Below are 24,097 nucleotides of genomic sequence, written 5' to 3' on the forward strand. Positions count from 1 at the left end.
GAGTTATGGTTTAAAGGGGACCATTTCAGTTTTGCAAGATAAAAAGGGTTCTGGAGATACACAGTGGTGATGGTTGCACAACAATGAGAATGTACTTAATGTCACTCAACTGTACACTTAATAATGGCTAAAACAGTAAATTTTACATTATGACTATTTTACCACAATTTAAAAATTACACACACACACAGATTAACAAGAAACTGGTAATGATGACTGCCTTCAGGGAGAGAAATGGATGTCTGGGGACAGAGTGGCAAGGAGATCTTACACCATGTAACCTTTTGTACCACCTTTTTCATTCCGTACTATATACCTAACTATTCTAAAACATCATTAAAAAAAACCCTCAGCCTTATACAAGAAGCCTTTTCCTTAATCACAAATCATTTATATCATTTCTTTAAGTAAAAAAAAAAAAAATCAGGATTCCACTTCAGTTTTGAGGGTATTTATTAGATTTAAATGATACAAGTTGCAAAAAATTACACTTGTTCCCCTAAGATTATAGTCACCAAAATCCTGTCTTTATTTTTAATCAGCTATTACAGAAAGCTCAAAATCATCATAGAAGAAAATTACCATTTTTATCAGTACGCAACTTTTATTCCATCACAACCAAGCCAGCTGAATATAGAACTATTTTAACAGCAAAAAGCCCTCATCATAAATCAAGACACAAATCAGCCTTCAATTACATGAGTTAGAAAACAAACTATGCTTATGTTGCAGTCTACCCTAAAGCTTTAACTTCTATGTCAGAATTTAAAACACACACATGCACACACACACCCTCTGGATTCCTCCTAGTTTATCTAAAACCTACTTTTGTGAAGATCCACTATTTTCTTGAGTCTTCCGGAATGAGCACTGTAGCCATGCAGTTGGCATCATGACTTCTGTAGCCTACCCCGCCACCCCTTGCCTGGTCAAGAAGGTAGTACTTGCAGGGCCCAGCACCGTCCCTGGCTCAAAGCAGGGGCTAAAATATTTGTTGGGTGAATGAATAAATGATTATCTGCTGACAGGCTTGCCACCAAGCCTCACAAAGAAAAAATTCAGAAAGAAAAAAGTAAGAGATGCTTTGTTCACCTGAACTCAGCATATGATACACCAGATGAAGCATATGAAGACCGGATGACTGGTTCACCAAATGGCTATGATACAACTGGCTAGGTGGGCTCTAGACCTCATCCCACCGCAAAGTTAAATACAAAAACAAGTATTTTAAATACCATACAAAAAACACAGGACAACTTACCTATAAGATTCTTTTGCATGTATCAAATATGTATATATGGATATAGCACATCATCAAGTCTTTTAGGAAGAAAGGAAATACAGATGCACATTGTCATGTTTTTAGAGTAGGAAAGGACTTTCTAAGTATAAAAGCAAAAGAAGAAACCATAACAGAAATTTTATATATCAAAAAGACAAGCAGGATCAAAAGATACATGACATGGGCTTCCCTGGTGGCGCAGTGGTTAAGAATCCGCCTGCTAATGCAGGGGACACGGGTTCGAGCCCTGGTCCGGGAAGATCCCACATGCTGCAGAGCAACTAAGCCCGTGCACCACAACTACTGAGCCTGCGCTCTAGAGCCCGCGAGTCACAACTACTGAAGCCCGTGCGCCTAGAGCCGGTGCTGCGCAACAAGAGAAGCCACCGCAATGAGAAGCCCACGCACCGCAACAAAGAGCAGCCCCCGCTCGCCACAACTAGAGAAAGCCCACGCACAGCAACAAAGTAGGAAAAATATCTGCATGATGACAAAGAATTAATTTCCTTAATACATTAAGAGTCCTTATAAATTGACTTAAAAAGAAATATCCCGAGGGAAGGATAAATGCAGAATATGAACAGGCAATTCACAAAGACCAAATACAAATGGCCAATGACTACTGACATTCAACCCCAGTAATAACCCAAGGAGCACAAATTTAAAAGATGGATATCCAATTCTGGGAGGGTATGGGAACTGGCACTTTCTAAGACTGTCGTGGGAAATGGGATAGACATTTTGAAAGGTGATGTGGTAGTACCCACCAGTAACTCCAAGTCTAGGTAGCCATTCTTCAAAAAGACTGGCACATGAGGAAGTTCAATCCAACAGCATCTTAAAAAGTGAACCATTGGGAAAACCAATAGGGGGACAACACATGACAGTAAATTGGCACCAAACCACGCTGCTATTAAACAGAAATGAGGCAGAGAAACGCATCACATGGATAGATGCAGAATACGTACAATACCATTCTTGTTTTGTCAAAAATACAAAAGGTGCATGTTGGTGTAGCCTGAGAAGATGATTCAGAAGGATCTACGTTAAGCTATTAACAGCAGTTACTCTGGGTAGTGGGTACGGAGAGTAATGGGGAGCTTTCGCTTTTTTACTTGATATACTTTAAAATGGTTTGAACTTTCTATAAAAAGCATGTATTATTTTTATAATTTCTTAAAAAGGAAGAGAAAAATAGCAAGATATCAAGCACTTATCTATTAAAAACAGGTTCTGTCCTTTGAGAATTACCTTCTAAGTTCCTTGAAGCTCAAATGGCCGTGTCTTTCCCATTCATAAGTAATAAGAAATATTTTTAAAAACATCTCTTCCTTTCTACATTTCTTAGAAGAAACTGTACAGAGTCACCACTGTCTTCTAAAATCCATTCGTAATCTGAGAAAAAGACTATTAAAACATAAATCACCCCCTTAGGCCTAATATCTATCAGAAGAAACCCATTCACTGCCTATGTTACATTTAGTCCACACAATTTCTGAGACAATGCACAAAGCGCCAGCCACAGAACTCCCACCAGCATAAATACGGGGCGTACAAAGAACGCCCTGTCGGCAGGGCCCAGAGCACAGCCCGCAGCGGTAAACGGGAATGACAATTTGAGTCACAGGATCAGGAGTGAAACCCAACTTGGGACTTGGAGGCAGTGTGATGCTCTTCACTTCCTTCTACACCTTTTATTCTCTGCCACCCAAACTCTGCCCCTCGCACAGCCCCGAAATGGGCGATCTGTTACGGATGTCCACACGGCTTTACACTGAGGCGTCAGAAACCACTAGAGAGATACAGCAAAGTGCTACTTGAGGGTCTCAGCTGGAATCACAATGGCAGTATATGTGTAAACTCACATTTTTTCTTAGGAAAAGAAATGGAAAAATCAAATTAGAACGTTCTGTCTTACCACATGGAATGTCTGAAATCCGGATGTCAAAACATCAAATGTGGAGTGACCCCTACTCTAAAAAAGCTTAAGATATTGAGCCAGACAGTTGAGAAATTAGGGAACCACTCATTTTTACGAAATTAAGTCCACGCAGTGGCGCCAAAGTAGCCCAAAGCGCAGCTGATAGAGCCTCTGAGTGTCAGACTCAAATGACTTAGCTTCCCAGCTTTTCAAAAGGCATTCATTCTGCTCTAGAGTCTCAAGAGCCAGAAGTGTATCTGGGTGTTCTCTGCAGTCCCCGTGGGAGGAGTGCGGCAAGCACACACCATTAGCCATGGGCTCCGCTGTCTGGCAACAGCTTTCAGGATGTCATCCTTCTAGGGGACCACACACCAGTTCCCACGTCTGAAAATGCATTACCGCCACTCACTAATGTTGACCAGGAAGTCATTTACCCAATACCAAAGCAAACAAAGCACAGTGCTGAAGGCCGCTAGGCGACAGCAGTAGCGGCAAGTGAAGAGCTCAGTCAAAGCGCTCTCAGCTCAGCTGACCTGCTTGAAGGTGAACTGAAGGTGCAGGTCACCAGTTCCGGCTCTAATCTGACACCCGCCCCCAGATCACACTGTGGCTACCAAGTAGCCCTACCCGAACTGACCTTTCAGGGCTCAGGGAAGTGACTTTTTTTTATTATATGGCACAGTTTGGCACAGTTATGTCTTTAGTCTTTGGGGTACTTTTATACTGTCCAAGAGTAGTATAACTTGTTTTATTCCTTTTTTTTTTTTTTTTTAAAAACAGATGGCCAAACCAGGACATATACTAAAAAAAAAAAAAGGAAGGTTACTTACCTGAGCCCTAACATTCCAGCTACCATGGAATCTTGTTGGAGCTGGTCTACAGAAGCAAGATGTATTCTGGGGAGTCACATGTCACATCAAAGCAGGAACTGGTGAGTCTGTATTTTTATGGAGCCTAAAACAAAGAAAATCGTAAGTTGAAAGCCCCCATTGTGCTCCACGACCTTTTTCCCAGGGCTATTTGGGACATTTTGAAGATAAACATACAGACAAAGTACTATGCTATCTCCCGGCTTACCTAGCTAGAAACAAAGAATAAACTGCAATTTACTGACATATAACACACGGTACTAAAATAAAGGAAAGACTCATGCATGTTAGAACCGACACTATCACAGGTCTTGTCACCTCTGAGGGAAATTTTGACACTATAAAACACACCGTTAGTAGCGATCTCTGGTTAGTACTTCTTGCAACATGTCATACAGAAATACTCAGGGAGAGAAGACATGTTCAAGAGAACATGCAACATCAAAATGTCATCCCAAGAAGAACACATGAAATCCAGAGGCAAAGTCTCCCTTCATTTTAAAGCAGCTGAAGTTGCAACACGCTGCTGTAACATTACATAAAGGGGCTTTAACCGTGAGAGAAAAAAGGCAGCACCAACAGAAACCAAGTGCCCTGGGAGATCCAAAGCTATCCTCAAAAATACACAAGTCTGTTTTAGAGCAATCACTTTTAAGCCTCTCAGATCAGGAAATCGAAATGTTCAACAAACTGGGTTAATAGCTTGATAGTTTCTATTTTGCTTTTGAACACATGTTCAAAAAAGGTCTTTTGTCACTCTATTTTTTATCAAGATAACCGTCATTTCCTTGTTAAACCTAAACTGCCCCATATTAGCTAATCTCTGATACCTTGCTGGCCCAAGAGTGGCACTTTTATCTTTAGACTAAAAAAAGCCTAGAGTGTATAACTTAGAGACTCTTCACACAAACAATTACTCATGTAATCAAACCCAGAGGAAGGGCAACACCAACCAAGTCTTTTACTGCTGGTCTGTAACTACCAGGATGGTACCTGGAATTATCTGTTGAGGTGCAGTGAGGCCTTATAATTCCCTTAAACATTCGAGCCATAGAACACTTTGAAATCCCAGAAGTCAAGGTTACAGTATTACTCAGTTAGCCATATAATAAAAATCAAACTGGCACCCTGGCTGGGAGGCCCTGGAAAAGCCACAACTTCTCACAGCTGCATTTTTTTTTTGGTAAATTGCATTTTAATTTGTAAACTGAGGGAGCTAGACTAAGGTTTCTTCTAGCTCTGAAACTTTAAGATCTCTGATAACTCAAGATTCCATGGAGAAAAAAAAAGAGCCAGCAAATGAGAGCACTTAGGTGAAAATCCAATAAAGCAATGATTTGCAGGTCCATATACATAGTGCCCCCAGCTCTTAGGCACAGAAGCCAACTGAACCCTTCCTAAGGATTGCTCCCAAGAGTCCAGACCGCTGCAGTACTGTAAAACAGCTATGCTAAAGACACATTCATACACCAGCAGAACCAACGCAAGTGTGCCTTGAAGAAGTGAAAAAGGCCAAGGCTTTATTCTGTAATGGAATGGTCACAACCCCCCTTAAACATGGGAGTGGGCATGCCCTGCCAGCCCCCCAATTCCCATTCCCACTCAGTTCCCCCACACACCATACCTACCATCAAAGGGGTGGAACCAGGTATTTAAGCAATGGCATGCAAATCAAGCTTTCAGTAAGAAGAGCTTCCTTGCCAGAAGCAGGCAGAAGAGACCAGGTAAAGGCAGAAGAGCACAACTTTTCTGTCAGTGAGTCCCAGGAAGAGGAACTCATTTACATCCGTCCTACCCGAAATGAGGTAAAGGCACAGCGGTGACAATGGCAGTTTGACTGGAGAGGGCTGGTACAGAAGCATTGAGGACAAGGTCCTTCCATTGGAGTGGCAGTAATGCTCTACCCAAGAAAAAAGGTTGCGTCTGCCGGCCACACGAGGCTGGTCTGCATGCATGTCACCAGAGCAGAGGGTGGTGAGAACAAGCAGGTGTCCTGCCACACTCCCTGGAACCACCAGTCTAGGACCAATGCTTTACTACTTCTGCACTTAAAACACTAGTTACTACAAATGCCAAACATTTTCTGTGCTCCTCTTCTTCTCATACATAACTTGGGCAGGCTGGCCACAGACTGCTCTTAGCCAATTAAAAGCTTTTCACTGATATTCACCTTTATAAAAGATTACAGGGCTTCCCTGGTGGCACAGTGGTTAAGAATCCGCCTGCCAATGCAGGGGACACGGGTTTGAGCCCTGGTCCGGGAAGATCCCACATGCCGCGGTGCAACCGGGCCCGTGCGCCACAGCTACTGAGCCTGTGCTCTAGAGCCCACGAGCCCCAAGTACTGAGCCCGCGCGCCTAGAGCCTGTGCTCCGCAACAAGAGAAGCCACTGCAATGAGAAGCCCTCGCACTGCAACCAAGAGTAGCCCCCGCTCGCCGCACCTAGAGAAAGCCCGCGCGCAGCAACGAACACCCAACACAGTCAAAAATAAATAAATAAATAAAATAGATGTTTTAAAAAAATAAAGAAAAGATTACAGGTTCCAGGAGACATCATTTATAATGTAAATAGTCTGGGCAGGTGTATTAGTGGTGGAAACCGCCCTCGAGTAAGGAACTGACACTTTTCCGTCTGCTCTTCTTTATTCTAGGTTCAAGAAGCGAGCTTCTCATGCCATCTCCACGTGGTGGAAGGGGTATTCGGGTGGGGTAAAATCATATTGGACTCATCTAGCCACTTCTTCTGTCAAATTCCACAGCTTGCCTCCCCACCCCACTAAATTCAGCCACACAGAGGCAGGGCAGGCAGGGAAACAATGGCTGTGGCTGGAAATTGCAAATAGAATGCAAAATTGTATTCTAACCCTCCTGAAACATAAGCAGCGCAGCGCAAAAGTTGGAGTACGGTTGGACTGCATCATGCTCTATCAAGTGAAACAAAGACCCGGGACTCTAGGTTTAAAGCATTCCAGGCAAATCTGTAACAACAAAAAAAAGAGCATGGTGTGATAGGCCAGTACTGGCAAGAAAGCCACAGAAGGTTTCTTCAAGCTGTTAGGACATGATGACTTCAGATGCCACCAATCACTTTGCAGAGAAACTATATTCTGGAAGCTGTCTGTGCAGTTTAAAGGGATAGGGATATGATGGAACAACTAACTGGAGGGGCACCCAAGGAGGCTAATGCACTGCCCATGACGCAAAACAAAGCAGAACCCTTGTCCTGTCACGTCTCAGGCTTAGACGTACAAACCTTGGAATCTTCGTCAAGTGAGCTCGTGTTATCTGTGTGTGCAGACAGGAACGCACCTCAGCGATCGGCCGGCCACCTGGCTGACATGTCATGAATGGGTATTCTGTGGCAACTTATTCAATCAACTGGACTTCTACTAGATTGATTGTGCCCTTTAAGGTTCCGATATGTCTGGGTAACAAAATAAAAGCAAATGTTTCCTAGGCTCCGTGACTAGGATTTTAAGTAGAAGTCCTAAAAACCCATAAATAAGCCTATTTCCGTAAATCCCTCGTGGAAATTCCCAAAAGACCAAAAAAAATCCAGATTTTTTTAAAAAAAATAAAGATCCAGCATATTTCAAAGGACCCAAGAGGAGAGGTTAATCTCATTGTTAGCTGAAATCACTCAGATGCAGATGAAAATTCCGGCCATGAAACCCAAACTTCTCCTGTATAGTAACTGCCTATTAACAATAAATTTTACTACCAAGGCCCAAATATGCTTCATTTCTGTAATATAACAAAATGCCTAAAACTTGCCAGAGTCCTACAAAGTGTAAGCCACTCAGCCTCCAGGCCAGTAGGTTCGGTTCCACAATCACCAACCACCCCCTGAATTTGATCCTACCATCTTACAATTTGGGGCACTGATCCCGCACAGCAGAGACACAACGTGTGAATGGCTCTGCAGAGCCTGTTCCTGTTCCTGGAAAAACCAGAAGCACACATCTGCCTGACCATGAGTCAGGAATATGAATTTTGTGGTGGAGCCCATTTCTGCTGTGACCAATCCACACCGAACACACTCACAACAGAAGCGACGGCCACAGAGGTGTATTCCAGAGACAGCTTTTCCCCCTTGGATCCACACTCAGCAATGCCATGAACGGTCTCCTCTGTAAGAGCAATCTTTAGACTCTTCACAATGACCTTAAGTCTTCAGTGCAAAACCACAAAAACATTGCCACGCCACGAATAAGTCACCTGAGTTTCAGTTTGCGTGACTCAGAACCAAACTAAAAAGAAAATAAACTTTCAGGGACCAACTGATAGGAGCCACAGCGATGCGGTGAACTTGCCCCATCTGGTACTGGTGATCTTGAGCAGGGCACGCTCCAGGACTATGGAAGCCCGTCACATACTATGTCCCACTCCACTTATGTAACTGAAGATCGCCGGCGAAGGGGGGGAGGATGGGAGGGCGCTCGTATTCTGAGGCCACGGCACCCCCAAAGGCCCTGGGGGCGCGCTCCCACCGAAGAGCCTCAGGTGCTGCCGGACACAGTCCCCTACCCACGGCTCCTGATGGCAACTATAACCGCCTCTTTCTGATGAGCTGTGGGGTCAGGAACACAATGTCTAGTGCCTTTTGTGGGTGGACAATAATTCCCACCTACTTGTTCCCGGTAGATGCGAAAGAAACTCGCTCGCAGTGGGGGCAGAAAGTCATGGAATGGGCGAGAAGGAGGGGGAGGCAAAGCCTGGAGATGGGGGTGAAAGCGCAGGAGCCCTTGTGGCGCACTCTCCCGACGGGAGGCGGACTGCGCACGCGCGCCCGTGGGGGGGCCGAGTAACGGGAGAGGGGGCGCGCGAGGGAGGGAGACGGGAAAGCGCGATCCAGGGAGAGGCCGGGGCCGCGGGCGCGCGACGGCGCCTCGGGCCCGAAGCCCCGCGAAGGGCACGACGCGCGCGCGCAGCCCCGACAGGCGAAACCCCGGCGACAGGGGTGCCCGCGGGGCCGGGGGCCGGGATGCGCGCCGAAGGCGGGAGGGCGGGGGGAACCAGGCGAAGGCAGCCCTGGGAGGCCGCGCCGAGGACGGTCACCCGCAAGTGCGGGTAACGGGCCGGGGGGGGGGGGGGCGCCGTCACCAGCGGGAGGGGGAGGGTAGAGAGGAGGGACGCCATCCGCCAGCCGTGTCGCCCGACCCCGCGGGCCCCTCCCGCGCCACGTCCCGCCCCTACCCCCCGCCCCCCAGCAAGGGTCCCCACCCGCGGCCGCGGCGGTCCCACTCACAGTCTCTCCTCCTCGCCTCCTCCTCCTCCTCCGCTCGGCGCGGCAGCGGCGGCGGCGGCCATTTTCCGGACGGCTTTTACCACAGCCCTCTCTCCGAGAGGAGGGAGCGCGCGCGCCGCCGACGCCGAGACCCCGCACGGCCGACGTCGCGCCCCGCCCTCCCGGTCGGCCTGTGCGCTGCTGCACCTGCGCGCCCGCGCCCCGCCCCCGGCGCCGCTGCCAGCCGGCCCGCCATTGGGTGCGACGGCAGGGGCGGGGCGGAGCCTCGGCGGCGACGCCTCCAATTGGCGGGAGTTCGTGTCCGTTCCGGCAAAGGAAAAAGGGGCGGACGCCCCTTCTAGCTGCCGATTGGCTGCCGACGGCCGTCATTTGGGGAAAAGAGGTGGCTTGGGTGCCGAGGGGCTGGTTTAGTGGGCGGAATTTGAATATTAAGGATTAATGGGATGCTGGGGCAAGTGAAGGCCTAGGCTCGGGACGCCTGTTTGTGCGGCCATCCCGGGCCCTTGACCCGCTGTCCACAAACACACGAAGTATGTTACCATAAGCCTTTCACAGCACCCACGTTTTCTCAACATCACCACCTTCAGTACAAGCAGCAAAGTTGCCTGACATTGTTCCAGCCGAGGGACCTTGCTTTAAGAGGCCTACCCAATGCATTCTTTCATCTGAGCCTGCCTTGTGCCACACTCTCAGAGGGGCAGGGAATAAACTGAACAACAAATCACAGCCTTGGCTTTCTCGAAACTCTGGTGGGGGGGAGAGGGTGCATGCCAAGCCTGCATGAGACCTGTCATTGTTGGATGAGACGGTTTGGTGTGGGTGGGCAGAAGGGGTAGTGGGAGCACAAAGGAAGCAGCACTTAGGTCTGCCTGGAAGACATGATTTGGGACCTAAGATCCAGCAACGCTGGTATGGAAAAATATTTAAGAGTATGAGAAAAGTTTTAGCTAATGGAGTGTTCAGGATAGGACTGTTTGTCAAGGCGACCTTACTCTGATTCCAGCTGTCATCCAATTCATCCAATGCTCTTTGTGCTAGTTCCATGCTTGACAAGGAACCCTCTGACTCTGATGTCACTCCCCAGCCCCCATTCATTTATTGGATCCCTCTTATGTGCCAGGCACTATTCCAGGCTCTGGATGCACAGTACTGAACAAGACAGCAATCTAACGTTCTCGTGGGGGAAGACTCATAGTAAACATACAAATAAGTATATAATATAATGTCACATAATGATAAGAACTTTGAGATAGATAAGCAAGGGTGAGGGGGTGCTATTTAGATATCCACAGGCTTTTGCTCTCATTTTATTCCCCCATATGGTTATCTGAGGAGAGAAGAAGACTCCACACAAGTTCAAAGGCTCTGAGGAGAGACTATGCCTGGTACATTGGGGAGTAACAAGGAAGTTTATGTGGCTACAGGGTGGTAAGGTATGCGGTTGGAGAACTGGGAGCTTATTCTGAGATGAGAAGCCTTTGGAAGATTTTGAACGGGAGCTGACATCATCAGATGTATGTTGCAGGTGCAGTGTGCAGATCTGTGGTGAGACAAAAGGAGCAAGAGCCCAGTCAGGAGGCCCTGACAACAGTCTAGCAGAGGTGAGAGTGGTTTTTAACTAGGGTGGTAGCAGTGGAGGTTCTGAGAAGTTGTGAAATTCAAGCTATATTTTCAAAATTGAGCAGAAAGGATTGGATGTAGCGTACAGAGAAAGAGAAAAAACAAAGAGGGGTCCTGAGTTTTTGGCCTGAGCAACTGAGTGAATGGGTGATTTCACCATGATGGGGAAAACTGTAGGAAAAGCACATTTTGGGAGGTACAGATCAAGAATTCTGTTTTGGCCATGTTAAGCTTGGGGTGCCTATTAGACCTGCAATGTTGAGACGAGATGTTGAGTAGGTGGTTGAGTCAACAAGTCAACAAGCTCAACATCTAACTCAAGAAACTATAAAAGGAACAGCAAAGTAAACCTGGAGGAAACAGAAGGAAGAAAAATAAGGATAAGCAGAATTTGATTAAACAGAAACAACCGATTGAGAAGACTGAGAACATCAAAAGCTGATGGTTTGAAAAGCTGGAAACAAAAGCCAGCCCTCTTAGATAGAGAAAGAGAAGACACAAGTAAATTATATTAGAAATGAAAAGGAAACATAACCATAGATACAATAGATTATACAATAGATAATAGATAAAACAGGTAAATTTTCTAAAAAGGTATTATAAACTACTGTATATCATAATTGGAAAACATAAGCAAAATGAATAAGTTACTAGAAAAGCACAGCTTACCAGAACTGATTCTAGAAACAGAAAGTCTAGATAGACCCTCTATGACCACAAAGCAATTGACTATGTTTTTTAAAAAATCTACCCCTCCCGCCAAAAAAGCTCAGAGAACTTTACAGATGACATCTACCAAACTTTTAATGATTGGGTAATTCCAATCATAAAAAAGAAAGAAATCTCCCCAAACTTGTTTTGTGAGACTAATATAATTACTATAACAAACCAATGAAAGGAAGACACAGGATATGGAAATAGATGTAAAAATTCTAGACAAATATACTGAACCCAGCAGTATATATTGATATATTCTAACCAAGCTGAGTTTTATTCTAAGAATGCAAAGATGGTTTAAAATTAGAAAATCAAACTTAACAGATTTAAGGGGAACAAATTATGTGATCATGTCAATAGATGCAGGAAAAGCCTTTGACAAAATTCAACACCTGCTTATGATAAAAATAAAAACCAGCAGCAACTCAGAGAACTATGAATAGAAGGGAATTTCCTTAATCTGATCAAAGGTACCTCTTAAAAAACTTAAAGGAAAGGTCACATTTAATGGTGTTAAGGGGGAACAAAGCAAGAAATAGAACAAGATCTATGGTGCAACATCATTCATGTAAAATAAAACACACATCCTTCACCTCCCATTCTCTTTTAAACCTTATCCTTGGAGTTTCATCGTGAGGAGAAAGACCCATTAATCCCAAATGGATTCCCTTGCTGTTAGGACGCAGGCATACAGATCCAGCCAGTAACAGCAAGCTGGAAAAGTAACGGGAAAAAAAAGATTCAACTCACTCTACAAAAATTATAAAACAGCTGGGAATAAACTTAATAAAAAATGCCAAAATACTATATTAAAAAACTGTAAAACTTTACTGAAAAACATAAAAGAAGACCTGAAAGAAAAGAGAAACTACCACAGTCCTGGAAAGGAAGAGTTGACATAATAAAGATGTCAATTCTTCATAAATTAATCCGGAAATCCTTTGCCTGAGTCAAAATCTAGGCGAGAAGAGTAGGTGTACAAGACTAGATGTCAAGACATTTTTGAAAGAGAAAACCAATGACGAGGGTCTTGCCAAATTCCTTAGTTTGAATAAACGGAACTTAAGTGATACAATTTCACTCTGCCATTGAAAAGTAGAAAAATATAGTAGAGTTTAAAAGTATTTACTAGTAGAATTTAAAATGGGACATTTTTTAAAAATGGGACTACTATAACAATTTTAAAATGCATCCCCTTGAAAATGGGTCTATGGAAGATAAAAAGAAGAAAAATATAGTACAGATAGCAATTGACAGAAAAGCCCCAACCTGAGGGATTTTATCTATATGGCAGACAGAGCCCAAACTTCTGCTCCATCTAAATCCCTTGAACTGATAGAAAAAATATATATATATATTTAGAGCAAATCCAAAATGACAACAGAAAATGAGAAGGGTAAAGCAGTTCAAAATTTTAGAACTAACATCCCAGATGACACCACAAAACATAAAACACACAAATATGTTTCAAACTCTATGGAACATTTCCTCAAGTTGCTTATGAATTAGACCTCTCAAAAAAAAATCTCAGTAAATTCCAAAACGTAGAAATCATGCATTTCAGTCTCTGGCAACAATACAATAAAATTAAAACTTAAGAACAAAAGAATGGGCAAAAGTAAAACAAAGCAAAAAGTTTTAAAACAGGCTTCGAAATAATTCTTTGGTTAAAGGGGAAACATAAACTGAAATTATAAACTCTTCAGATATGACCGACAATGAGAGCCATACATATTAAAACCTATGCTGTGTGGCCCAAGTGGTCATATAGAAAAATTAATAACCATAACTACATTTATTAGAAAAGAAGAAAATATGGGAGAGGGAACAATTGGGAGTTTGGGGTCAGCAGATGCAAACTAGTATATATGTATAGTATGGATAAACAACAAGGTCCTACTGTATAGCACAGGGAACTATATTCAATATCCTGTGATAAACCAACATAGAAAAGTTTATGAAAAAGCATGTAAATATATATATATATATGTATAACTGAGTCACTTTGCCATACAGCAGAAATTAACACAACATTGTAAATCAACTAGACTTCAATTTAATAAATAACTTATTTAATAAATAAATAATTGTAAATAAAGAAAGAAATATTTGACTGACTAAAAAGAGGAAAATAGATAAGAAACGGATTGATTCTTGCACATCATGCCCACATTTATGCGTGCACACCCACACATACACACACAGGGAATTTTCTTTCTTTCCCCTTAGATGCTCACTACAAGAAAAGTATCTAGGAACAGAAAGGAATAGACTCGTCAGAGTGAAGAGAATGTGGTGAGGATGGGAGGTTATCCTCAGTTGACACATTTCAACAATTTTTTGGAAAGCAGATGGGAATTAGTTGAATAATAAAGTAAGAAGGAAAAATCCAGCCTAGAATATTTGACAAAGGAACTACAGAGGAGGTGGAGCCAGATATAACACCAGAGAGTAGGCTCAGAATCAGCAGGCACGTGGTGGAAGCAACAGAATTAAATGGGTCTGAACACATGGGGATTAATTGAAGGCCCCAATACAGAATGACTGCATCATTTGAGACTTCCTCTCCTCCACCAGACAGCTGAGCTAGCAGCTGGTGCAGGCCTGCAGGGAAAATACCTGACAGTTCTCTAAAGAAATTAAATGAAATGTCTGTAGAGAACTAGGGCTTCCAGCAGGGATGTGGGCAACTCTGTTCCTCAGCTCCCTGTTTTACACAGAGGAGTCATAGCAGGAGAATTGACCCATTGCCCTAAAGCCGATTAAATCTGCAAAAGCTATCCAGCCCTTCTAAACCACAAAGCATCATCAGAAATTTGAAGAAAGACTTCAACATGAAAAATAGTCAAGTATAAACTATAGGGGAAAAATGAGCTTGGAAGAATCCCAGAAAATGCAGAGGAAAATATAGGAAATTTTAAAAATTTAATTAGCATATTCAGAGAACCAAGAAAAGACTGTATCCACAGAACAAGAACAGAATATTATGTAAAAGGAGTAGAGGACAAGAAATAATGCTTGGAAATTAAATGTGATTATTGAAGTTAAAATTCCAATAGAAATATTTTTTAAAATATTTAATTAATTAATTTATTTATTTAGGCTGCTCTGGCCAGGTCTTAGTTGCAGCATTCAGGATCTTCACTGCGGCATGTGGACTTCTTAGCTGTGGCATGCAGACTTAGCTGCGGCATGCATGTGGGATCTAGTTCCCCGACCAAGGATTGAACCTGGGCCCCCTGCATTGGGAGCTCTGAGTCTTACCCACTGGACCACCAGGGAAGTCCCTCCAATAGAAATATTGAAAGATAAAACTGAAGAAGTCTCCTAGAAAATAGAACAAAGCAACACAGACAAAAAATAGAGAAAATATAAGGACTTTGCAAGAGATCTAGGAAGTTCAGCAAGCAATTAACAATAGTTTTCACAAGATAAAACCAAGAAAAAGGAATAGGAATCGGACCTCATAATAACACTGGATGATAAAAGATAATAGGGCAACATGGACATATATACACTGCCAAACGTAAGGTAGATAGCTAGTGGGAAGCAGCCGTATAGCGCAGGGAGATCAGCTCGGTGCTTTGTGACCGCCTGGACGGGTGGGATAGGGAGGGTGGGAGGGAAGGAGACGCAAGAGGGAAGAGATATGGGAACATATGTATATGTATAACTGATTCACTTTGTTATGAAGCAGAAACTAACACACCACTGTAAAGCAATTATACGCCAATAAAGATGTAAAAAAAAGAAAAAAAAGAAAAGATAATAGGGCAACAATTAAAAAAGTGATAATAGGGAAATGCTTTCAAACTTCCAAGAGAAAATGATTTTCAGTTTAGAATTCTACACCAGCCAAGATATCCATCAAGTGTGAAATGAAATAAAAACATTTAAAAATATGCAATACCTAAGAAAATTTACCTCTCAAATATATTTTCTTAGGAAGCTACTTAAGGATGTTCTCCAGCAAAACAAGGGTGTAAGCCAAGAAAAAGGAAGATGTGGGATCCACAAGACAGTGGATCTAATCTAGGAGAGCAGTGACAGGAAATACCAGGGATGCCAACTGGGCAGAAGGCCTGACTGGCAATCTGTCCAGATTGGAATATGAGAATGGCAGGCTCTGGGAGAGAGGAAAAGTTATTTTATTTTTATTTTTTTTAAAGTGTATGTATGTGAACTCAACATATTAGATAGTGTGATTGGGAGTTTGAAGAAAATTAAATATGATGATGGTAATTAGTTCAAGAAAATAAGGAAACCAATTAGAAACAGCAGGGAAAAAAGAACTGTATCAGGAAGTTATGATCAGAATAAGAAGGAAAGTAAAATATAAATCTACCAGTTGATGATGTTTAAGAAAAGAGAATCCACTGGCCCTTGTTGCTAAGAAACTTCTCTTTTCAAACGGGGGTCATCAAATTAGATTTGATGTAATCCTAGTTATGCGTCTTCTTGATCTGGCGTTTTAAAATATTTACAGAAACATCATAATGTGAATTTTTGCCTTCAGCTTTTCAACTTTTAGAGTCAACCTGTGCACGAAACATGGAGGCAGGTTTTGTTACAGGTGGGACACAGCCCTCTTCCCCTCAGGTGTAGTGAAGGGTTAACTCGGCAGGCCTGGGTGTTCCTGAGGGTGGTCTTGGGGACTCCTGACACACCATATTTGATATTCACACTGTTATCTTTAGTTCCTTGTAAGCTTGAATAATACACTCAGATCTCTTGTTCCCTTAACTTTCAATAGCCATGTATCTTTGACCACTTGGTATCAGCTACACTTTACTTGTATACTGTCAGAGTTAACATTTACATACCAGCCTGATAAAGATGAAAAGATAATCACTAAGGGGGAGGTAGGAGACTGGAGGAAGTTCGGGAAACAAAAGCATATTGGGGTTTGAAGGTGCCCAAGAATTGATACCCATTTTTTCCTACCTACCTGAGTGTCATAGAACGTGACAATATGATTCTAAGGTTCATCAGAGTAAATGCACAAGATGGGTAAAGAAAATGTTGACTCGGGGGAAGACTTGCCTTACCAGCTATCTAAACACACGGGGAAATGACATTGAGGGAAATAGTGCAGCTTTCGTGCTGAAAGAGACAAATGATCAACGGGACTGAGCAGAGCCCTTTCTGCCTCGTTGGTAGAGCTCTGCTTAGATTCTGCATTGGCAGCCGGAGTCTTAACAACTGGACCCCTGGAGAAATCCCTCTGCTTAGATTCTGAATCCCACTCTTTTCTTGTGTAAATCAGGAAGAAACCCTGCTGCAAGGAACTGTGGTGGCCCGTGACCTAGTTCCGGCCAATGAGAAGTTCAGGCAAACCCTTCAGGGGCTTCTGGGAGGCCTCAGCCCCTCTGCTCCGCTTGGACTGGGTTGAGTCTGAAGGTGACAACTGAAATGGTGGCGGTAGCTCAGTCAGGCCTCAGAGGTCTCTTCACGAGAACTTTTTCTGTAGTTAAGGGTTCCCCTGCCATAACTACTTTTTCTGTTGCCTTGATCACAAGGTGCTTGTGGCCCTAGGGTGGATTATAGCCACTTCTGTGGGGTTTTGGGAGATTATTATTATTTCCTAGTTTGGGTTTTTTAACTTTGCTTTGCTTTTTGACCTTGCTTAGGTTGGCTACTGTTTTATCTTTTTGTCTTGTTTTTGCGTTCTCAAAAAACCAGTTTTGGGATTGATTTATTAGTTCTCTGATTTCTCTGTGTTCCAACTCAGTACTTTCTGTTCTCATAATTCCTGTTTTTTAGATATTCTGTAATTTTTTTTGGCTTTTTTTTTTTTAACCAAAGATGTTTTTTAAGGGTGTTCTAAATTCTATAGGTAGGTTTTTGTTCTCTTTTCTTTTCCGCTTTTGTTGTTAACGTTCTATGCCAAGAATGTGTTCTGGTTACTTTCTTTTCTATTTTGGAAATTTCTTCAGGATCCTTTCTGGCTTAATATTTGGTCACTGGTTTGTCTGTCATTCCCCTCTGCCGTAGTACCCAGCAGAGGCATGGATGTGAGGCCAAAAAGGCCTGGGGCAGGCCCATCAATGAATTCTCTACTTTATAAGACTAGGAAATTAACACACGCATCTTCCTTGCCACCTCCCTCCCTCCCTGCCCTCTGTTTCTCCAAACTTTCCGTTTATATTATTACTTTTAGATTTTCTCGTGGTTTCACTTATACCTTTAAATAATATAGTCAAACCTTCACTCCTTGATTGAACAACACTGAGCAATCGCTGTTATCAAAAAATAAGGAAGTCAGCCCACTGGAACTTTGTCCTACCTCTTCTCCCTCCAGCCCTGATTGCATTCTCTGAACTATTATTTCTGTAAACTCACGCTTCCAGACGTGTATGTTGTGTTTGGGGACAGCAGCTCCACAGTTCCCAATCTTCATGGATTTCATGCTCACCGTCATTCTTCAGAATGTTTCCTTTCAGATAATCACTCATTTCCAAAATGGGATGATTACCCCTGAACCAGTTACCAAAGATGCCCCCCAGCCTCCCTGCACCCTGTGGACCCGGCACTCCAAGCCAAGGCGCGCTGGTTTGTCCCTTAGATGTGCCTCCTTCGTAAATTAACGGAAAAAGCAATATTAGTGTGTGACAAAGGAGAATTCAAAGAATATTAAAAGGTACCCCAAAAGTATCGTTTTATGTCAATAAGGAGAGCACTTCACCATAAAGAAGTCACTGTAATGAATCTTTATGAGCAGCGTTTCACGGAAGCACAGAAAGCACGATTTGCTGGAAATACGCGAAGAAGAAATGGGCAGAAATATAACAGTCTTATACTTGGGGCAAAACAAAGAGAAGGCTCTGAGTGGTGTTTCGTATTCTTTTAGAGGGTGATCCATCAGGTGCGACCGCAAGAGGAGACAGAAGACAAAGTGCCTTCCCTTCCCGGGTCCTAGAGACAGGATGCTTCCCCTGCAGAGCCACATGGGGAAGCCCCAGGATGGTCAGGAGTCAGAGAACAGGACTGAGGGGAAGCTTTAGGCTAAGGCCTTTATTGGGGTTTCCGAGGGAAAGGCCAGGTGGGACAGGGTGAACACTCTCGCGGGCTTCGGGCTATGGGGGTGTCTCTAGTCGCCTGGCACCTGGCCTTTGGACGATGAAGGTGGAGGAGTATTGCCTCCCAGGCTGTCAGGGCAGATGGAGGAGGCCTGGCACTGGATTGCTCTTCACATTCAAGACATACTCCCGGCTGGGCCCTTTGCTGTCTCGAAGAATTGGCTAGCCCTGGGAAGGGCAGTCTCTCCGGAGCCAGAATGTCAAAACGTCATAATATACAGAGACATTTAAAACATTTACAGTACAGTACAGTTGGCCAAAACTATAATCCATGACATTGGTTTTCTATGTATCAAGCTGTGTATACTACAGGAATACATGTTTTCTGGTTCCAATGAGAAATTTACAAAAAGCGGTCACAGAATATGCTTCAGAGGAAATCGGAAGCAATTGCTCAAGTGTCCCGGCTCCGAGAAGCCCTCTGCACCACAACACGTGAAATCGCAGCTGCACACCTTGTTCTCCACCCGTCCTTCGCACTCAAATGTCAGTTGACCTAACAGAGACATTCTCAAGACACACCTGCATCTCTGTCGCCTTTATTATCAGTGTCAAGAGGAACTAGAATCTTTGTCAGATCATCACTGCAGGGTCCAGGCTCCCCAGAGACGGGAGGCTGCACAGAGTTTCCGGGTTGTGGTCTGGCCTCTGCTTCTCAGGGAGCTCCCTTCTGGAGATGCCAGCGGGCAGGTCATGAGTGACCACTGGGAAACAGGGCTCCCTGGTCGGGCGTGCGGCAGGGCCGGGATGGAGACCGGGGACCACCTGCGTCTGTCTTTTGCATAACATTTTTTCCAATCCAGGCTGGCTCCTCCTGGATGGAACTCCTCCCCGTCTCTCTCCTCTGTTGGAGCTTGTTTCCCTGTGGCTCTTGCTTTCCTCTGTTGTGCTTACCTTCAGTTCCCTGAGAAAAGTAAGCAGGAGAGACACTTGTGAGAACCCAGTGATAATTTGGCTACTCACAGAATACTGGGTTGGAAACGATTCTCCTCCAGCGTCTAGAAGAAATTGGTGCATTAGCTCTGGTTTCAGGGGTTGCCCTTCTGAATCCTGACTCTTTCTCCTAAATTCTGGCCCCTCTCTCTGGAAACTTGTTGACTCTTCCCTTCATCCTCAGTGCTCTAAAGAAAGCATCAGGCTCTGTTTTCCTCCAAGCACTGGGCCTTCTCTCAATCTGGCAGCTCCTGTCCTGCAATTCTGGGCGAGTGACTGGAAGCTCAGTCCCACCTGGACTCCCCAGAGAAGACACTTGTAACACCCTGCCTGGAGGCCCCCATCTGGGTGCAGAGGGAAGGGCTCTCTGCCCTGTCCAGGTAGAATTTCACGGCCCATTGACTCCTTGTTTTGTCCTCTGACTTTCTGGTCGGCTAAGTCAGTTTCCACACACCTACCTGTTTTCTCAGCTCCCAAAACATTGTTGCTGTGGTCTCAGCCTCTGCCCTCCCCTTTCAGAGATTTATGTTGTTTTTTGTCTCGAAAGTCTCTTGACTGTAGCTTTACTGAAGGGCAGAATTAGATACAGATGTTCAATCTGCTATCTCAACCTGGGATTAAACTCTCTGCATTTTTATGTTCAGAGCGGCTTTATTTGTAATAGTTCCAACTGGAAACAACTCAAATGCCCTTCAGAGTATGAATGGGGACCAGTCTGTGGTCCACTCACGCAAGGGAATACTGCTCAACAACAAAAAAGAAGGGAATATCGAAACATGCAGCCACCTGGATGAACCTCGAAGTAATCGTGCTGAGAGAAAGAAGCTGACAGAAAAAGTGTATATACTGTGAGTCCATTGATATAAGACTCTAGAAAATGCAAGCTAACATATAGTGATAGAAAGTAGATCAGAGTTGCCCAGGGATTGGCCTATGAGGAGTGCTGCGGGGAGAGGATTTACAGGGGGTGCAAGGAACTTTCTGGAGTGATGGCTATGCTCATCATTTTGATTGTGGTGGTTTTTCAGGTGTATATATGTGTCAAAACGTGCCACATTGTATACTTTAAACAATATACTTTGTCGTATGTAAGTTATACCTCAATAAAGCTGTTTGAAATAAAGCGCGTGAAATATACTGTACAGTTTAGAGAGCAGTTCCGAAGCGAACACCTGTGTCACCACTTCTCAGCCACAGTCCTCTTCCCACAGCCAGCTGGCACTGCTGTCTTCACTTTTGCAATAATCACGTCCTCATTGTTCTTTAGTGTTGCCCCCTAAAGGAGCTTCCCCAAACAGGAGTTTCCTTTGGCCTGTTTTGGGACTTTATGTGAATGGAGTAACGCAGCATAGGTTAGCTGGTGTCTGTCTTCTTTCACTCACTATTATGAGATTTACGTGTGTTATTCGATACAGCTATACTTAACTGTCACTCCTGTATGATCTTCCGATGTGTGACTCTAGCACAGTTTATTTCTCTGTTCTGCTGATGGGCGTTTATGTGGTTACCGGTTTTTGCTCATGACAAAGAGTCAAACATTCTGCTATGAAAGTTCGTCTTGGAGCCTGTGCGTAGCATGCCTCTCTGCTGGGCACAGATACACACCTGGGAGTGACTGCTTGGGGCCAAGGGCACGTGCCTGGTCATGCTGAGCAGACTTTCTCCCAGCACGTGCGCCAGGTTGCGGTCCCAGCCGCAATGCCCGAGGGCTCCTGAGACTTCGTGTCCCTTGCCGACTTGGTGCTGTCAGAGTTGGGACTGTTAATTCTTGCCAATCTGGTGCATGTGTCATGGTGTTTTATTGTCGGCTTTCTGTCTTTCTTCCCCTCTGAAGAAGCAGAGGAATCCCAGGAATAGACCCACGTGGCAGGACGGCAGGAGAAGTTGTGGGAAGGTTCCGGGAAATGTGGGCGCTCCACTCCACCTGCCAATTCGCACCCAGGAGCTCCTGACCCTATCGACCCCGCACCCAACGAGGACCCCCAGTTGGGGCACAGTTGCAGTGGGGGGACTCCTTGACAGTCTCCAGCATACCAGTGAGTTGAAGAAGATGCTTCTGCTGGGCGACAGCGAGGCCTTTTCCTCCGTATGCGTATCAGTGGGAGGAGTTTCCTTGGAAAGCTACTTTTGCCCACTTCGGGAAGAAACGAACAAGCAAAGACACTGAGGTTCTCAAAGCCCAGAGAACTCCTGTTCTCATTGGTCTCAAAGACTCCCAGGAGGAAAACCTTTGGAAGTGTTAAGCCCGCACCTCTGATGCTGTAAAAGTCCTGGTCCCTCAAGGTGAGGACACAGAAGAAACCACAGGCTGGCTTGGAACACCGGCAGGGTCTGGGCCACGCTCACACCCACAGCTCAGCTCAGCCCCAAGGGCTGGGCCTCTGAGCAAAAAACCTCAGAGGAAGCTCCTGAGGTTGCTTTCCTGACAAGGACCAGCGAAACGGAAACAGACTCTTCTAAACCATCCACAGTAAGCCGTTTCCATCAGGCAGACTGGGAGGAAGACAGCTTTACTTACTGTGCTATTCCCTTAAAAGAAAATCCTGTTTCACAATCATTGTCCTATAAAGATGTGATCAGAGCATGCAGCCAAAATGAAGGGAGAAAAAGATAATACAGTCAGCTGAAGTTGAAATTATAATACAACAGTAGAATTTTGCTTTGCTTTGCTTTTCCTAAATAAATATACACTTTTGGAACTAAATGAGTATCTTTTTCTTAAAGAAGGATCCAGATTGTTTAAACTTCAGAACCCACACAATGTGGACCTGCCCTCCGGTCAGTATACCTATTCAGATATTTAAATAAATTAAAGAAATTGATCTTGTGGGGACAATATCACATCACGGGTTTTTTTCTGTGCACAAAGCTCATTTCTAAATGCTCAAAAAGGAAAAGAGAAAAATTAATCAATAAAATCATAGAACTTGAGGTTATTATACTCTAATAAGTTTTTAAAAATGTATAAATAACCATATAAAACCAACTAGGCTATTATAGTAAAAGTCTAAGCAGTAGCCCTCTTTCCTCAATACATTCTTTCGCTCTCTAAAAAAAGTTTTTGGAGGAGAGAAAATGGAAAACTGGATTTTTTTTTCTGTAATTGTCGCAATATCCTGGTTGCTAAGTTACAGAATAAGGGAAAGGAAACATATATTGCTATCAGGCCAAACGTTAGCAGTTATAAAGAAGCTTCAGGAACCCCTTCCGTATTAGACACTCTCACCAATATGTCAAGGGCCTTAACAACATAAGAGAGATAAATGGGGCAGTGGCCTGCAAGCCCGACGGGAACGGGAAAGCCGAGAGGAAGGCCCTGAGCCTTGAAGTTTGTCTGCCCCACACACCTCCAGGGCCGAGGCATGGGTGCCAACACTTGGAAGGCTTCTCAAGTCCCCACCAGTCACCGGATTCTAGGGCCATTTAAGCTGGAAACTGGGGGGCCTTGGGTTGCAAAGGCCCTGGTCACTGCATTCATCTCCAAATGACACAACCCTTCATTTTTTGTGATTAAAATTTTTGAACCCCACTTATCAAGTCGTGACCTTAGTTGTACTCCATTTGATGAAATAAAGCCAAGGTAGTAATCTAAAACTCCAAGTTCCTTCAATATTTCTATGCAAGGTAAACCCTTCAATAAATTATTTTGTTAATTTTCCTTTAAAAGATAGCTCTGTCTTCTCCCCAGTTTTATCACAATATAAAATATCATGGAAACACTACATTTGGGTTTTTGCAAGATTTGAGATGTATTTATTATTAATTTTTTACAAGAAACTTTATTGAATGTAACTTCCTAAACTCATGATAGTTATAGATCAGATATGTTATCACTTCTTACATTAAATATCTATGGTTATGTAAATGTAAACACGTGAGTTGAACTAAATTGAGTTAAAATAATGCATTTTCTTAAATTAATTAATTAATTAATTTTTGGCTGCGTTGGGTCTTCGTTGCTGCACGTGGGCTTTCTCTAGTTGCGGCGAGCGGGGGCTACTCTTCGTTGCGGTGCGTGGGCTTCTCATTGCGGCGGCTTCTCTTGTTGTGGAGCACGGGCCCTAGGCACGCAGGCTTCAGTAGTTGTAGCACATGGGCTTCAGTAGTTGTGGTGCACAGACTTAGTTGCTCCATGACATGTGGGATCTTCCTGACCAGGGTTCGAACCTGTGTCCCCTGCATTGGCAGGTGGGTTCTTAACCACTGCACCACCAGGGAAGTCCCATAATTAATGTTTTTGTTTTAAAAATTGATCCTTTTAAATTTCCAACAAGAGCAGTAATTATGTAGCTCTACAAAGCTACTCCACTTTGTAAAGTGAGTAATTCTCATTCATCAACTGTGATTGTACTTTTCTTCTATCTCGACCCACTATAATTTCTAAGATTCCCTAATCCATTGACTTTGAGACCTTGGGTGAATAATAA

At 43.9% G+C, this 24,097-nt stretch overlaps 1 protein-coding gene across 2 annotated transcripts in view; it reads right to left on the minus strand.

Annotated features, from left to right (window-relative positions):
- Positions 1–9,406, minus strand: part of MECP2 (methyl-CpG binding protein 2) — a 53,799-nt gene extending 44,393 nt beyond the window's left edge. The window contains exons 1-2 of one of the 2 annotated variants that reach the window (XM_082865437.1): positions 9,322–9,406; positions 4,034–4,157 (exon numbers count right to left, since the gene is read on the minus strand). In XM_082865437.1, coding sequence (XP_082721563.1) covers positions 4,034–4,059 — 26 coding nt within the window. In that variant the 5' untranslated portion in view covers positions 4,060–4,157; positions 9,322–9,406. The remainder of the gene's footprint in view (positions 1–4,033; positions 4,158–9,321) is intronic. The other variant, XM_082865438.1, reaches the window with a different exon arrangement.
- Positions 9,407–24,097: the final 14,691 nt, after the last annotated feature.

This window comes from Leucopleurus acutus, assembly GCF_964270905.1.
Source record: "Leucopleurus acutus genome assembly, chromosome: X".
In the NCBI taxonomy this organism is placed as follows: domain Eukaryota; kingdom Metazoa; phylum Chordata; class Mammalia; order Artiodactyla; family Delphinidae; genus Leucopleurus; species Leucopleurus acutus.